The following is an 18,544-nucleotide window of genomic DNA, read 5'->3' as shown; positions in this document are numbered from 1 at the left end:
TTTTCTTATTTTAAAAATTTTTTAAACAAATATTTTGTAAAATAAATTCAATGTATAAACACCTAATTATTTCTATCACTTTCTCTCAATTATCGAATTTTAATAGCGAGTTTCGAATCGATTGATGAATAATGAAAATAGCTATGCGCATCCAACTATTTTTTAAATGTTTTTTCTTTCTTAGAGATGCGCTAATAAGCTAATTGCTAACTATACACATTAATAATTATTTCAATATCAAATACTTTGATACAATGTGTCACTAATTATAATCGAGATATATATACTTTTTTTCATTCCGCAGCGAAACATTTATTAGACTGACATCTCTTATTTTATTTTGCTTCAAATAACAAAATAAGTCAAATTATCATATTAAATATGGATGGGTAGACTATGAGAAATTAGATAAAATTCGCGTGTTATAAAATTAAATACAATTAATAATAATTAACACATTTTTTAGGAAATAAATTAAATGAAATATGATATATGATTATGTAATTTCTTTTTCTTATAACTTTTTTATTTTATGCTTGTAACATAATGCACGATGTTAAAAAAACTATTGGAAAAGCAATACTTTAGTATTACTTTCTTGCAACAATTTATATGATATTTAATCCTGATAGAATTACAGATATATTTGGGAAATAGTGGAAGAGGAGAAGAGAAAATAAAATAACGCGCTTAAATAATAATTTTTCCCTACTATTCTATAGATTCATTTATTTTGTATATAGATTTTATTTATTTATTTGTTTTTATTTTAAGTAAATAAAATATTTTCTTCTAATCTTCATTGCCCATGAGAAATACTATAAGACAATTTAAATAAAAATTTGATATTTAAAAAGACATCAGTTTCTTATTTACTATAATTTTATTTTATTTCTCTATTTTTTCTTTTATTTTTCAACGTACGTTATCTAAGTCACGAAATTGAAGTTACGAAATTCAATTAGTTATAATATAATAATTGATAATATTGCAAATAATAATTAATATTTCATGTCCTCATAATGTTCTCAATTGCGTTTTCTGGAAATGTATGCTCGGCGAAAAGTATAAAGGATATTAATAATGCCTTTATTAGACCTGGACACTTTTTGTAAAGCTCGCATTATCATCGTTTATCTTTCATCGCGCTTTTTTTTATTCTGAATGTTCCTGATTGCCTTTATTATTTATGCTTGCGAGATTGCTTCAGGCAATTGCACATCCCGTAATTAACATTCCGTATAATAAAACATCAGAAAATGCCAATAATTCATTGATATAATGAGCTATTTCATGAACTTTACGTGTCCTCGTGTGCTAAAAAATCTGAGATCTTATCACTAGAATAAATAATTCAACAATTGCACACAAATCAGGATTAAATATCCGTTTCAATTTATTCTAGCCCATCCATTTCAAGACAGCAGATCTATGAGATGTCATTTATATTTGCAATAGGTATTTTTAAGCTTGACAAACGCATGCGTACCAAAATATATACAGATACAATCTATGCAAATTTCACAGATCCGTTACCTCGATTTCAGAAAAATAATTTTAGACTTACCAACCGATGCGCAACAGCGGAGTTGTTGTAGACTACGTTGCGACGTTGATCTGCAACATATAAAAGAACCAAATTATTAGTAGCGTTCAAAATAATTAACATTTTGAAAAGAAAGATTAATTATTATCGCCCTGCATCTCGAATTCTTCAATTGTTTTTCGCGTATTACTAATGTTAATTATACATATGTATAGTTATCGAAAAGAAATCTGTCTTTTCTTTCGTTTCAAGATTTATACAAATGAATAACTTTCCCAAAATATATTTTTACAAAATCTCACAAAGAATTAAGTGGCTTTCTCTCTGATCGTTATTTGCGTATTATTCAACTAAGCAATTTGATTAACTAGATGAAAATAGACGATTAATTCTACAAATCGCGAATGATATTGAATTTACTCACTCAACGGTTGCTCCGCCGTCGCCCGATGCCTCCCAGGCCTGCTCCTCCTCTCAGATTCCTTCGCACGCGACACTCACTCCCGATTAATTTCGATCGCGCGACACCTTGCACGGCACTCCCGATATACGCGCTTTATTGTAATTGACGTAACACGAGAATTACCTCGATACGATCCGCACACGGCGTCCCGCGACTTAACGCGGTGAACAGATTTCCCAACGAAACCCCGGAAATCGCGCGTTCAATTTTAGGCCTTCAGGCTTTGGCACATCTGTTGCTATATTGTGCAACGTAATTGTAATTCTAACATTTTAGGGCGCATTTTAGGACGAGTGCTGTCTCTCATCGTAACGAAAGCAAACGAATACGTGCACGGAAGTCGAGGACGCACATTTACAACGCGAAAGTATGCTCCGAAAACATGGCTGACGAATCGCCGATGGATCTCGAGCGAGCCTCGCAGAATTCGACAAACGTATTTCGCCGACGTGTACATCGAATCGACACTGCATGATTAACATACAGGACATTGACATACAGGTTTAATAACAACCGCACCTGATAACTAGATATGTCGCTACGCTGTCCGATTCAACGTTAATCCGCCCTGCTATGTTTGCGTCGCTCTTCCAGTGAACAAAAAGTACCGCCGGCAACTTCACTCCGATCTTCCGAGACACGACGCGAGTCGAATTAGCGACTGAACCCGAAATATGCCGAAAATATGCTATCGCCCGCGCGATACGAAATTCGAATCCATTCAAATACTGCGAGATACACGCGTCGCTAAATTCATCCCCCCGATATATCGTTTCTCCGTTTTTTTTTCTCGATTATGTCATCCGGCTCGATTCGTCCGGTTTACCACGCATATCGGGTGGAATACGGAATAAATTCAAGTCCGTGTGGAAAGCCAGACACTAAGCGATAAGCTCTCGCGTAAGCTGGACGAGAGTTGTACCGGGATTCAGGTATTGCTCGTGAGAAAAGATCGTTGGTATCGCGGGAGGTGGAACGTTTTCTCGCCACGATCGCGTCTCGAGTGGTTTAGAGTAAACACGACAACATGCCGCCCGCCGACGCGTCTGCCTGCGTCTCGGCTCTCGGCGCGGGCGCGCCGGAAACAGCAAGGCCATCGGCGAACGTAAACAAACGATCGCCGTGGTTTGTCAGCAAAAACACGAGCGTCGGTTTAATTCTGCACTCGCTAAACGCGCACTATGAAAGACGTGAAGTATGCCGAATATTCCGTTCGCGAGTCTCACGCGGCTTTCAGTCATTTGAATCGCGGTACCCTGCGACTGCATATATCGTGTATTGTGAAAAAGTTTACGAGTTACGTTAGTAGGTTCAACGGGAGGCTTATTTATATAAGCGCGATACACGAGAAACACTCAAATTCTATAATAGCCTTATTAGAGAAACTGATATATCGCTTATGAATAATTGAATTCCCATTCTGCGCGCTGCGATTCCTATTTCAGAGAGATAAATCGCACGAGATATTCGCTTCGGTGATCAGTTTTACGTTCAATGAAAGTCGCGTCGTGTTACGAGTCGCAATCACGCATGATTAATTGCGGGGGTTTATTTATCATTCTCGCGGTCGGATCAAGTCGATAGTTCGTAAAGAATAATCGCGGTTGGCGTTTCCTTCTTACTTGTTACGGCCGTGTCTCGAAAATAATAAGTCGGCACGCGGAGCGCCGCGCATCGCCATCCACTCGTTCGAGCGTCGCTGCGCAAGTGGCGACTCAGGCGACTGGCGACGCGCCGCCCACTGCGCATTCTCCCGCGCATGGCGCGCGCCTCGTACCGTTTGAACGACGTTTGAAGAATAACAATTATTCTTTCAAAGTTTAAATTTAATGTTATATCTTTCATTGTTCTTCCAATGACGTAATTGCTTAAACTTTTATTTCCTATAAAAAATTGTTCGTATAAAAAATTATATAATTATATATAAAATATATTCGTATATATTTTCTTTCTTTTGTATAATCTGTTTATATAGGCGTTTACCTTCTTGTTTGTAGGCATATCTGGGCCTATTTCCATTGGTCTGTATTTATTTTATAAATACTGTAATGGAGAAAAGGATAAAAATATATCGCGTGTTGAGTATCGGAAGAGATATCGGAATAAAATTCGAAATTTAAATCAGTAAAAAAATGTTTTATGTACAATTATATATAAAATGTGTCCATATATGTTTTCTTTCTCTTGTATAATCTCTGTTCGTATGTATAAGAAAAATAATAAGAACAATAATTGAAGAATAATTAGAAAAATAAGTTTTGCACTGTTTTTTATACAAAAAGTAAATTCGAGATTAGATCATACAATATTCTATGTATAATTATATTTTATTTATGATTAATTTCACTTTTTATCAAAAAAATACAAAAATTATTCTTTTAATTGTTTTCAATTCCTCTTCTTATTATTTTTCCTATATATGAGCAGAGATTATATATACAAGAGAAAAAAACCATGTTCTATATATAATTATACATATTTATATGTTTTTTTGTGTGAAACAATTTTTTATTACACGTTGAATGATAGTCATCCAAAAATCAAAAGCCAGTAGTTTCTTGATTTATTACTCTGAAATAGATGAGCAAAAACGGATTAGCATTAAATGTTTAACTCTGGAATTGTAAGAGCATATCTTTTTCAATTTTTCTTAAATCATTCTATATCGCTTAAACAATTAATTTAATAAACAAAATAATTACTTAAATCAGTTCATTGCAATTATCTAAATTTTATTTGTGCTACATATAAGCATGCTGTTAAATAAAAGATATCAACGTTCCCCATTTCTTAATCAGCCGAGTACTGAAAATTAATATCAGATAAAATATAAGAATTTGTAACAAATGATAGATGCATATATACGTGACAAGAGATTTCTATATTATCGACAAATACCTATGCGTATCTCTTATGTTTTCTTTCAATTTCATTTTCAACAACCATCGCGTCTCGCATTTTCAAATCGATACGATATAGCTCCTTCAAATGTTTTTATAATTTTTATAATTATATTCTTGAATTCGCGAGAAAATCTTTATTAACTTCGGCACGTAGAGCTTCATCCTTTCACGCACTTGCGTTCTCGCGATTCAAATTACATCTCGAACTCGAACTGCATCGCGTCACGAGTACTCGCGTTTCGAAATACTAACGGGATTGTACTCGCTCGCGTAATTACAATCGCGATTATCTTCCCGGTACCGACCTATCCACCGCGATGCAGGCACGCGAGAGCTCGGGATCGACCGGCGGAACGAGCGGCGCGCTCATTGACCGACGGATAATTCGTGGCGGAAGATATCGCGCCGAGGACGGCGAGGAGCGAGGACTGCAAAGTGCAATGTCGGGCTGTCGGGCAGCAACGGAGCCGCGGGCGGCGGGCGCCCGCGCGGCGCGGTGCGGCGACAGTCGGCGACAGTCGTGTCGGGACCACCGGGCGGTGTGGATGTCGTCTCGCGTTTCCCCTGTCAACATCTCGGCCGTTTCGATCGCGCCGTACGCTGCACCGTGCCAGTGACACTTGGCGGCTGCTGCTCCGCGGGGAGACATGCAGGAGCGGCGCTGAGAGAGATACACATCTCCGTGCCGTGCATCGGTACCGTCCGTGTGTGTACGCGCGCGCGCGCGGCGCGCAGTCGGCCCGCCCGCGCCGCCGCGAATCGCCGATCGCCGATCGCCGATCGTCGCCGTCGTCGACTTATCGCCGCGCGCTTCCTCCAGCTTCCTCGCGCTGGCAGATCGGAGGCTCGCGCTCGTGTAAGTACGCGATCGCCGGAATCATCGTTGAGCCTCGGAGCCTCGCGTTACGAGGAGAAGAAGAAGGCTCGTCGAGTTTCCGCGATCGACCGGTTGTCCGCCGCCCCCGCCCGCGCGCCCGTCGCGAGGAAGAACCGCGGACCTGGACGTCAGGGCGACGGAGCACACCGGCGTTTTCGACACCTGTCGTGCAACGCGTCGAATTTCGCCTTCGAACAGGAGCGATCTGGACAGCGCGCCGCGGAGCTCGGCGCGAGGAGCCGCGATCGTCACCACCATCGCCGTCGCCGCCGTCGCTGCCGCGAGGAAGTGAGTAAACACTTTTTGCATTGCTTTTTTTGTTCCCCCGCGTTCTCGTCGTTCGCAGCTGACACGCAAAGAAGGCCTGGGCCCCGCCGTTTCGAGTTTCGCGAGATATCGCGCCTGCCGTTTCCTCTCTTTCCCCCGCAGGCGGACGTTCGAAAAAAAAAAGAGGAAATCACGGAACTCTCGTGGCCGGACGTTCGGAAATCGCGCGCCCGCGTAAAAATATACTCTCCACCGGGCGATTCCCGTGAATCCCGGATCCCGGTGCGAGTGAGGCCCCCGCGGGCGCTTTATTAGGCTCCTCGGTGACGCGGCGCGGGACGCACGACGTCAACGGCGGGCGTCGTTGTCGTTTTCCACTCGGGTCTACGCGGCCGCCGCGTCGGCCCGGCCGTTAAGCCGAGCGGTTGCCTTTCGATTATTATCGGTAATGAGATGCGTGCCGGCGCTTTCATTGGCCGCGTCGACCGCGCGCCCGTCCGCCGTCGCTTGGGCCCGCTAATGACACGGGACGTGTTCCGATCGGCTGCCCGGCGTTTCCTCGCCGAGCGAGCGAGCGATGACGACGAGAATGACGCGTGTCCGTCGAGACACTCCGGGTTGTGTCTCCCTTCGCCACACGTCGCGCGGTCTCCGCGCGCGTGATCGAAGACGGATTCGGATCCCGATTATCGGAGAGCCCCCCCCCCCCCGGGCGGGCAATACGTCTTCTCTGATCACTTTTCTTCCTCCTCGCGGTACGTCTTCTCTGTCCACTTTCCCTTTTTCTCCGATCGCCCTCTTTTATCTTTGTACCTCTTGTTAAAGTCGTTTCCTCTTCGCTCTTCCGCGAACTGACGTGCGCGCGTTGGAAGTAAGAACGGGACACGGACAATCGAGACGTCCCATCTCAAAGCTGGTCTCAAAGTGGTACCGTCGGTGCGATCGACTCGGCAACTGGTCTTTCAAATTCGACGCTTAAATCCCACTTTGAAATTCTTCGCAAAGACGAGCGGCCGCTACTGGCTGCTCCAGTGTCAATATTTTCGCATCTGAAACCGGAGGGAATGTGTGTATGCATGTGTGTGTATGGGTGTGTGGATTCATTTTTACGCGAGCGTTTCAACGTGTCTAGAATTTCCTAGCTGTCGAATAAAATTGGGAGATGCAAATCTCGACTGAGATAAAGAGGCGATACTAAAACGGATTTTACGTAACGGGGCAAGTTTCTCAAATTAAACAATTGCGATGGACAGGAACGGGAGGAAGGAAAGAGAGGGGTATTTAAAGTGCGCATTTCCGTCGTTTATCCGCACTCCGCAGTATTTTCGACACGTTTATTATCACGTACGTGATTCCTTATACCCGCCCAGTCCTGACACGTACGTGAAATCTTCGTGTGCGTCTACCAGTGCGCCAGTAGAAAAAAATCACATCCGTACATTTCGCATTCAATGACGGATGGACGCTTAGTTGCGGGTTCGGTTGCTATAACAGCTCCTCGCTAGTTTTTCTGATAGCGCGTCAATGAAAACTGGAGCATTGGGCGGTCACGTTTAATGCTGAATGGAATCATGGAGACTGATCTTTTTTCCCTTCTTTTTATCGCGTTTGAATTCTATAAAAGTAGAAATTGAAGCACGTAAACTGGGCTCGCATTTTTTTTTTTTTTTAGAGAAGCACGTCTGTCAAATGTAAATTGATCGACACAAACGAATCGTTTCGATTTTATTCCGCATTTTTTATCTCGTACCGCTTTTACTCGGGAAAATATGAAAATCGCGACTTAACCGTGCTTCGTACTCGCACGTTTCAACGAGGTGTGAAATCTTGCCGCTGTAAGCTAATAGGACACGTATTACACCAATTTACCAGATTATCCTCTCTCGTTAGTGTTAAATCAGCTGGCATTAACGGAGATAATGCCGTTCTTTGTGGGTGACACGGTTTTTATTTTCGATACCGTATCACGTGCAAAATATCGAGACTTCCACCTAGCTGGTCCTCCATTAATGAAGCTATTATTGCGTAACGATGCTTAGCGCGGTTAATCAACGTTTCGAAAGAGACACAGCGGTCTTTCTCGAGAAAAATTATACAGGCTACCTTCCTGCGAGATAATAATAGATGCGAAGTAGGAGATTCTCAGCGTCTCGGAAGCAGAACCATGCGATTTTTTTTCCTTATTTCCTAGCGATAGAATTTTCTTCGGACAGGAAAGACGTCGAGTGACGCGGAAACACGCTTATCTCTCTTTTGAAGGAGGTTCTTTCGATTATGGGGTCTTCGAGTATCGATTGGCGCGTATCCGGGGACGGCGATTCGACGGGTTTTCATCAGGCGCGGAGTTCTCCGTGAAACGGATATAATAACTTCGTTGAGTGACCGGCGTGGGTCAAACGTCCTCGTCGAATCCGCAAGGGTTAATGACATCGCGCGCGAATTGCTTCCTTCTTTGCATGTCCGGGTTGAGATAAGAGCACGTTGAGTGACGTTTAGTGTACTTCAGTCAAACAGGCGGCGGCAAAAACGATTAAACAGGTAGTAATCGCGCAAATGACTAATTCTCCCGTTTGCTCCGAGAATCATATTCGGTAATATAAAAAAACTGAATTAAATTTAATTGTCATGTATCGAGCGTTGCATTCGTGTGCGACGTTTCACACGTTGTAAACAATGCAAACGTTACGCGGGAAAGGCGCGAACTAATCTTAAGAAAACGTGATTTCAACGTAATGTCTCACGACTCGAACGAATACGTAACTTCATTTAAGTCACGCTTATAATATTACGGACGTGGATGGAACAATTTGCGAAAGGCGACACGGAGGATACGCTACGTACGAAAGATGGACAATTTTTATGCATTTTGTTGCCCGGGAATATTTTTAGCGCGCCACACATTCGTGGCGTTATGGCGTCAAGGCTGCGTTGACTTCAAGGATGATATTCTCAAATGGAAAGGACATCGCACTGTGTGAATAATTATACCTCGTCTAACGAGTTTAAAATTAGCCTTTTCAGTACAACGCGCTTCGACATATTTTCCTACTGGCTTCTTCATTTTTTAATCGGGGCAGCATCTCGAGTTACTTGCTCGAAGCGTACGATCTGAAAAATAATGTTGAAAAAGGTAAAAAAAGCGAAAACCGACTATTCTTGTCGATATGCATAATGTATCCGGATGCATAACGTAACGGATCGCAACCTGCAGCGGTATTTCTGCCTTCAAGCTGATATTGGGTGAATTGTTGTATATAAAATACGATAAAATTACGTCGGCGCGCGGTATAATTTGTGTCGATCTTGAAAGCCGTGGCGAGAAGAAACGATCCTGCCGCGGCGAGAATGACTCTGCCGGATCTCTCGTAGCCGATTGTGACATACCGCTCCTCCCCGTGAGAGCGCTCTTACGTAATTCATGAAGACTCGATATCCTCCTGCATGAAATTAGACACCGCGCATGGCTTTTGGGGGCACTCCGCGGTAATCCTGGGTCAAGGTGTGTTGTGGGCCGTAATGCGTCAGGTCGAACCTCAGTCCCGGTTGACGCATCGCATACCGACGACTCTGGGATGCAAGCCCGTTTGCACCTGTCGCGATGGCGAACGCGTTAATTACATCCTTCGGGGAAAGCAAAGCGAATCGACAGCGAGTGTATCGTACGCTGAAAAATTGGTGGCTGAAGCTAACCCGGTAAGATATATATATTTTCGATTCGGCCGACATCACGATATATCGGTTCACCTATTTACGGAGCGACGTTTAATTACGTTGGTTTAGTCGAGAACTCATCAGAATACTTAATAGCGATTCGATTTCTTTCGAGCGAACCTTGACAGTTTAATGCCGGCGCGCGGCGCTCTTATAGACTTACTAAACGGAAAGTTTACGTTCGTAATCTATCTTTCTTGACAATATACACGTTCCGTGCTACTACTTGGATCGTGGGACCTTTTTTATAGCAACGCCAGAAGTGTTCGGTTAAAAAAACTACACGATTATTATGCTGTGCATTACGCGTCACATAATACGTTTGAGATCATATTAGATGTCGCCGTTTAATAGCAGCGTTTTGTTCGATGAACAGCGATAGAGTAGATAGAATTGCATGCCCCCTCGTATATCGCTGTGCATCGATACGGTTTCATTAGACGATATTGATAGTCAATTGGCGGTTTATTGTCCCGCCACTGCATCGTTCGACGCCAAGACGGAGCGAAGCGTCTTTGTTCGCTCTTTCGTTGCGTTGTTGCAGCGTTGTTGCAACGAATTCATACAGCTACTAATATTTTTACGACGCGTCACATAAACACAAAAGATTAAAGTTTACGCCTGCAGAATTTCAACGGTAAAACCGATCAATAGCGTACTTCAATATATGAATTTACAAAATAGTCAATACACTTGTTTCAATATACGAATTGAAGAAAAACGAGATGAGAAAGAAAGAAAATTTTATAAATGGTTTTAAATCAGTAACTCTAATAATAAGTAGCATATATTATAATAATTCTAATAATTAGTAGCATGATATTATTACACAGTAATTTAATACCGGAAGGTACGTACCTGCAGAACTTCAACGGCAAAACCGATCAATAACGCACTTCAATACATGAATTAAAAAAAACAATACAGAAAAAAGAGAATTTAATAAACGGTTTGCAAATTCATCAGTAATAATAATTAATAGTAATTAGAATTGATAATTAATATAATATCGCATAGTAATCTAATACTGGAATGTATAAGTATTGCTTGAACCAAGGACGTGACAATGCTGAGTCTCAAAAAATATATTAAAATAGGAATTTTTATAAATAAAAAAAATATATATGTATACGAATAAGTGGAAAAAGCAGACATTTGTTCTATCTTTCTCGAATAAATTTCTGTTGAAACAAACAGTGACATGTGACATTGCGTTGGAATTGTACAAATTCTCATGTTATATCTAATTATATAATGTTATATAAATTATATATAATTTATATAATGTCGCATATAATAATATTAATAATGTAATTAACATTAGTGTATGTATTAATTTATTTTCAATATTATAGCATTTAATGTACATTTTGGTGATTATTAGTGATAACATTATTATAGTTTGGATGAGATAATCTCAAATTTTCGTAATTAAAAAAATACAAATTTCTATATTGTTGGCGTTTATGAAATACTTAACAGTGTTAATTATTCATTAAGAGACAAGTTCCTGAGATCTTCATGTACTTTGGCGCAAAGTTAATTTTGTTGGCTTTATTTTGTTGCCGCTTATAGTACGCTTAGAAATGATAATTTCTAAAAGATACATTTATACATTCGTGCGGTATATGTATACGATATACATGTCGTCAGAAATTCTTTTTTCTCGTGTAAGATTGGCTGGCAAAGAGAAATGTTAATATGAATTAATAGTATAAAACAAAAAGATTTTACTCGCGTTATTTTTTAAATTTGAGAATTATAAATACTCAATCATTTGTCTCATGATGAAAGAATTTCCTTAGCATGTAACGAGATTAACTTCTCTTCGCGGTCGGATTTATTTATTTTATGATTGAAACTCACAAAGAGGAAAACGGACACGCGTGACTCTTTCGTGTTTTTCTATGAATGAGATCTCAAAATAGCGTGTCGTACATCTGTGAATGAGGTAACGCATATAGATACATAAATGCAGTTGCTAGTTTTTTAAAGAAGTAGATATATTGTGTGCCGTGTTCTAAATACAGTGCACATCAGCTATTTCTATCAGCTATTTTACGGTTCTACTTGGGAAAAATGCGCGTTTTAAAACCTACTGTAAGAGTATACTTGATATATTTTACCTCGTATTTTACTTTCTGACAAGATAGATAAAATTACCTTTTGTGTAATCAACGTGAAGATAAGTGTGACATTTAGTCCGAATATGACTTTAATCCTTCGTATGTATACATTTTTTTTGCACCCTTGGAGTGTGTACGTGGGTCTGTCACGTTTGATGCTATTATTCCCTACCTTAAAGTATTTTAAAAAATCGGAAAGCATTCACAAAACATCTGTCTACATTGTAGTTGACGATTTTATTTTGACAAACATCGTTTATTTAATACTTTCTGGCAGGCTTGCAAGTGTTACAGTTACGAGCAGATATCATTTTGACTCGGACGCCGTAGATGTAGATCCACGTGTACAGACGGAGGGTTAATTAGAATCAATTATCATTAATCTTTTAAAACTTATTACGTTTTTTGCTTGTTTCCGTGGAATCTAGATTGCATTTTCATGTCGGATGGTCGTGTCGAATGGTTGTCAGTATCACGACTCGTTTTATCGATTTCTTCTGTAAAAGTGAACCTATGACCAACGCAACGCTCGTGCCCACGGTTATGGTTGTTTATGTGGACGCGAAGGTTAAGGGTCAATTTAATTTAAAAAGTAGAGCTCGGACAAAGTTTGCTTCTATTCGAAGATGCTCGGTTAAAGCAAATCAATTTATCGGAAAGCCGTATCGTGATTTGTCGAGAGATTATTTCTAGATGATTACAGCCGATAGGATTTCATTCTCTCGCTATGCAATACGTAACGCGGTATCTTATCTTTCATGCTGATCAAACGAAAGGATTTGATCTTTCAGATAGTTTAATTAAAAAATTGCAGCGATACGGAAGTCGCTATTAAAATCTTTACTTATATGTATAGGGTAAACTCGGGTAAAAAAGATGGCCATACAGGAAAGATGGCCAACCTATGTTCTTTCAATCTATAATAGCTCGCCATGAAACATCGAATGAACATGGGTTGGCCATCTTTCCTGTATGGCTATCTTACCCGAGTTTACTCTAGTGCTGAATGCAACATGCCATTTCGATTCATTATTATATATGTATATATATCTGATCTATTTATCTGATATATATACATATTATTTACCTGATACCTGATATCTTATTTATCTGATATAAAGTTTTGCGCATGGAGTAAAAATCAAATACATAGACATATTTAAATATTCGTGTCGTAAAGAATATGTACATACGCATATATCTGTTTTTTCTATTTAATATTTAAGATCTTAGATGTACGTGTGAAGGAATTTAACACATTCCTGATAGCGTTTATAGCCAGAAGCAAATAATTCTAATTGCCACGCGCAACAAACTTCGAATAATGCCTCGTGCAATTGAGATTGCTGCGTGGAATTTCTGTTCGCGTTGATGAGAGAGGAAAAAAATCTCACGACCCGGTTACAGCGTCGTCTCGGATCTATCAGATAGATAACTTCATCTATCAATTTGCGGTGGCACCATTGAGCAATTAAGTCTCGTTTGCCGGTTGCGCCTATACGCCGCAATCGTGCGCGCTATATTTCTGCGTCCAAAATAATTTCTTTAAAGTAATAATATTCTACGTAATTTTTTTCCTTTTAAGGAAAATTTATATATAGATGCGTCGACATAAATTTTTATGTCGATGCATCTAATGATGAACAGAGTGGACAACGCGAAAGTGTGCAGCTTGCGAGATAAGAGACTTGATTTACAAGAGTAATAAACGAGCGTTAGAAAAATATTTAGACGTTCTGTTTATAAGAGCGTACCATGTTTGTTATTGCATTTTTGGAATTTACCGGGGAATTTACGTTATGAGAAGTCACGTTCTGGTACCTTATTCTTCGAACCTGCATGTGCGTTTCTTGAGCAAACACAATGGCGGAATGCACGTTTATACAAAAATATTCTCTGGGGGATTGCAATTTGAGAGCTTGTGAAATTATTTTTTCACTTTGATAAAAGAAATATCGGATCCTATGATAAGAACAGAAATAATTTTAACAAATATTATATTTCTTTAATATATATATTTTTTATTGTATTATATTTATATATAGTTTATATTAATTAGTATTTGTAATACAAATCCTTAAATTTACACGGAATTTATAAACAATTCCCTACAATTTTAGAAGTGCCTCAAAATAATACTCTCAATTTAACACGTATGTTTCCGTATTCATTACTATTCGATCATATACAGGCATTATTGTTGCAAAATAAAAAGAAAAATATTTTCTGTAATGACGCAGAATAATCGCATATATATTTTTCTCGGATATTGGATAATTTGAATGGAAACTATTTTGATTATTTATATTGCACGACCGCACTCCCTTCGATTGCTCTAATGATTGTTTATTTCTCCTCTCAGGTACAGCCATGAATAATTCACTCGGCTGAAGCGGCCAGGAGTTTCTCCGAATTCGAGGCACTGAGAGAGACTCTGAGGACCAATCAAGATGGGCGAGATTGTAGGATCCGCGAGTTTTCTTCACCTCGGCGACATCGTTAGCCTCTACGCCGAGGGAAATGTGTCCGGGTTTCTTTCCACGTTGGGGTAAGTGAGAGACGAAAAAATAGAATTTCTAAGAGAATTAAGTATCTTACATGGAACGTTTGTTGGCTATTATTTAATCGAGCTGCAACGCAGTGACAACTTTAGCATGATCTCCGCGCCGCGAGTATTTTCATACTTCGGTTTCTCGCGCGAGAAAACGTCGGCAGGAATTTTTGTTTGATGTTTGCTCCTTCGAGAAGAGAGCCCAAACATACACGTTTACATGTACGTTATGGAGGGAAACATCAAAGAAATTTTAGACCACGTCCAGCTGCATGTAGAAAATTGTATGCAGTCGATGATAACGTTTCAACAGCATTGCATCTCTCGTTTATACTCGTAATTAAAGAAGAGTTTTAATTAAAGATATACATTTCATGGCATATGACGAGCGAAATGAAATCGTTGGCATGTAGGTACGTTGAATAGCGGATTATAAAAATCAAGACATTTTTTCGGTAGGTTTTTGCAGAATTTTTTTCTACCTCGAATTTAATATTCTTCATGCGCAAAAGTAAAACTCGAGAAAAATTTACATTATTATCATGCGAAAATGTATTAACGTATAGTAAGTGAATCGAACTCAAAGTTCACTCTGTATAATCAGATTGCTGCATAACGGAAATACCTACGTTACGTTTTCTAAGGCGAAGTTTCAAGTGCGCCGGAGTCTTATTGTTAATAGTTTGCAGCATTTAGGCAGATTCAAAAGCCAGACATTCTTGCAGAATGTAGATCCTATTCATATTCCGAGCACCACGAGTTCCTGACCTTAGATATTTATCTATTTGGGCTGTTTACATCCTCCATTCGAGGTAACCGACTTTATCATTTCCGCGATTCCCCTATCACTCTGATTTCAAGCGTACTGACTGTACATCGAAAGTTGAAGTTTTAAATTGCAACACTGTGACTTTCAGTACGTGTTATTACGTGAAATTCAATATTGTAAAAGCGTAGAAAATGTAATTATTAGCGTTGCGACGTTTTTTACGTTGTGAAAGTTAACGTTTCCTGATGACGTGACATCTTTCTCATTATTTTAAAATGTTTTTTAATTAAAGAATGTGTGAAAGACGATATGCAGGATTTTTTGTTTAACGTACTGGAAGGAAAGGAATAGGAAGATAAAGTTTATCCTCTTTCGACATAACGAGTTAGTTGCATAATCTTATCATGCGTATCTTTGAAGTGACCACATGGGTTTCATATTGTAAATACTTAATAATATATTGCTATCATTGCCGAGTGAAAACAATAATCGTACGATTATTTATCACGTTACACGTATTTACGTTTTATGCTTATTGTTAGATCGCGCGACTTCTAGTGATATAACGCCTCCATAAAAGCTCGCAGTAGATTCGTACCAAGATACTTTTTTTTTCTCACGCAACAAGTACTGCACAGAAACGAGATTGTATTTGCTTACACCTGTTTATTCGTCACGCACTGTTTCGACAGAAAGACTGCGCTTTATATGCATTATACGTTCTAACTCACATATTAGCAGAAGAAAGCTTTACTCTTAGATCTGTAAATTATATGTGTTCCAGAATTGCCTTTTTAGTTTTAAATATTAGTAATTAAAGCAAAAATATTGTCAGTGGTTAAGAAAAATTATGGTTGTTCTATGTTTTAATGTTGAAACATTGTGGAAGAACTTTGGATATTAAAAAATTTTAATAGAATAAAATAAAATTTTGTCTGTAAATGTTACAGCATATTTAGATCGCGATTTTTAATTAGTTTTTTAATTAGAGTTTTAGTTTAACGTAAGTATAATCTAACGATTCGTTGCAATGCACTTAATATTGAAAATTGCAACAAGTATTGACTTGCTATAAAATCTCTTAGCAAGAGAAACGTTAACTCGAATTACTTTTGTATGTGTTTTGTAATTTAAGCTTTCACACATACACTCATACATACACATTCTCGTATAAGTGACATTAAAAAATTCTTTTGTACACGTTTCTATAGAACGACTTTACAAAACTTGGAAACTTTTACAAAGAAGAGGAACTTATTATATAAGAGAAAGTATTAACGTCACATCAAACGCATCATGTATTTCTATACAATATTTATCGTTGAAAAATCGCACCTGGCTCTTTCAAGTTTTTTTTTTGCGTGTCACACGCGTCAATTACAGTTTGACGTTTTTGACAGGCGTCCAATCAGCCCCGCCGGCAAATTTATGGAAATTTATAATGTTAACTGTACTTATCGCGTGCAGAAGTTTCATCTTTCTCGCTGAGAGGTCGGGGCGTGTCTAAGGGTGTAAAGTTTCTTCCGCGTTACACCTGAGGGAACAGCGTTAAAGCGAGAGAGCCGCGCGAAGGTCCCACGTCAATATAGGTTCCGCCGGCACAGGCATATTATTAAATTCGCACCTGCGTATAAAGCCTCGCGATCGATGAGCAATTATTTCGCCCGACTTTAGTAACGTCGCCATGGATGTGTATTACCCGCGCACTAATGAACCCGATGAGCCGACGTCACGCGGACGTCGGGTAATAAGGCAGGATCGCTCTTTGTGTCCCGACGTTGTCGCTGAGCTCGCGTACTCAACTGCGCAGATTTCCCTCAAAAGGGTGGTACGCGCGGCGTGGCGTTAAAATACCTACCTTCGAGCCGACATCCTCGATCTTGCCCTGATTACGAACCGGATAAAATAAACGGCCGGAGAGACACGACACGCGTAATGAACGATGAATGAGTTTTGCATCGATTATTGCTAATATGAATATAATAACGGCTGCCGCCGCCGGAATACAGCGAAATTTGCGCGATGTTTTTTTTTAATCTCTCATCAGCGGCTATTCACTGTGTTTATTTAAAAGCGAAAATGGCTTTTTCAGCAGCGAGAAAAGCGATTCTGCATACACCGTTTGGCAAACATTTGTGCAGCAGTCGAAGTATTTTAGCCTGACCGACGCATGCTAGCTAGCCGTGAAGAGAGCGAGCTGGTTTTAAAACATACAATGCTGTTTTGTTATTATCCGCCAGAGTATTAAATGCGAATATCTGATAAAGAAACATTTTCGAAATTATCCTCGTTAAACATATCTGCAATCTTTTAATGCTCGCTGATTCATGTTTTTGTCGGGCTCCCGTAAGCGGAGAGGATTATAGAGATTAAATCACAATACTTTGATATCTCCCTTAGTCTGCATTTTTGCCAACGTAATGTTAACACTTCCAGATTTATCTAGACGGAGTTTACACAGCGGCGTAATCGTGTACACAGCTAAAACAGCTATTGACCAAAAATGCGGAAAATGCGTGACCGGTCGATTTTTCTGGACGTATGTTTACGCAGCTACGCAATTTACAATCCATGCAGGATAGACCTTTGACCCATTTGCAGCGCCGCTTTTATTGCTTTTCTTTTAATTTTATTTCTGTTGTTGTCGAACGTTACTCATAAATGCTTATCGGTTTCCCGAAGATGTTGTCTCCCGCGATTCGATTGATAGTTCCGCGAAAGTTTCCCTCCATCTGCGAAGTAAATAGATTGACTGAATATATGATGGATAATAGGCGCGACAATGCGATGTCAAGTTAACACTTTATTGATTACCATAATGGTCATCCATGCATGATCATCCGACTGGCGCCTGACTTTTTCGTGGCGCCTTGGTGACCGGCGTTATCGAAATTTTTTAAAACATCAGTAAAAACCATACATACCATGTAATATGACATTTTGAATGGCATAAATAGCTAGATAATAACGTAAAATAAAATGTACAATATTCAACACATATCTATCTCTTAAGAATATATTCTTATTTAATCATGTTATACTTTTATCATGCTTATGATAATTCAACTGTGGCCTACATAGTAAAACATACCCAAATTCGCTGGGCAGGCAATGTGTTAAAGTGATTAGATAAGCAATCGTTGTATCAATAGCAATTGAGCAAAGAGCGAGCTACCGCTTAAATTTGACCGTGTCAATCGTTGCCCGCAGAATTTCGCCGGTCGTGAATCGTGATAGAAGCGATGTGCGCGTGCGACGTTTGCATAAAAATTCGAACGTTTGAGAGTGGCGTGGCGGCATTGGGAAATAAAAGGCGAAAAAGAGAAAAAGG

The 18,544-nt window shown here is 39.5% G+C and overlaps 1 protein-coding gene across 6 annotated transcripts in view; it reads left to right on the top strand.

The window, feature by feature from the left end:
* The first annotated feature begins 5,415 nt into the window (after window positions 1-5,415).
* The window catches only part of LOC139776975 (inositol 1,4,5-trisphosphate receptor-like), a 41,726-nt gene continuing 28,597 nt past the window's right edge, over window positions 5,416-18,544 (top strand). For all 6 annotated transcript variants that reach the window (XM_071714085.1, XM_071714079.1, XM_071714084.1 and 3 more), the window contains exons 1-2: window positions 5,416-6,077; window positions 14,256-14,441. In XM_071714085.1, the coding sequence (XP_071570186.1) occupies window positions 14,344-14,441 (98 nt within the window). In that variant the 5' untranslated portion in view covers window positions 5,416-6,077; window positions 14,256-14,343. The remainder of the gene's footprint in view (window positions 6,078-14,255; window positions 14,442-18,544) is intronic.

This window comes from Temnothorax nylanderi, unplaced genomic scaffold (genome assembly GCF_030848795.1).
Source record: "Temnothorax nylanderi isolate EJ_2023f unplaced genomic scaffold, tnyl_v1.0 TNYL_tig0134_pilon, whole genome shotgun sequence".
NCBI lineage: Eukaryota > Metazoa > Arthropoda > Insecta > Hymenoptera > Formicidae > Temnothorax > Temnothorax nylanderi.
This window is presented reverse-complemented; position numbering and strand designations above follow the sequence as displayed.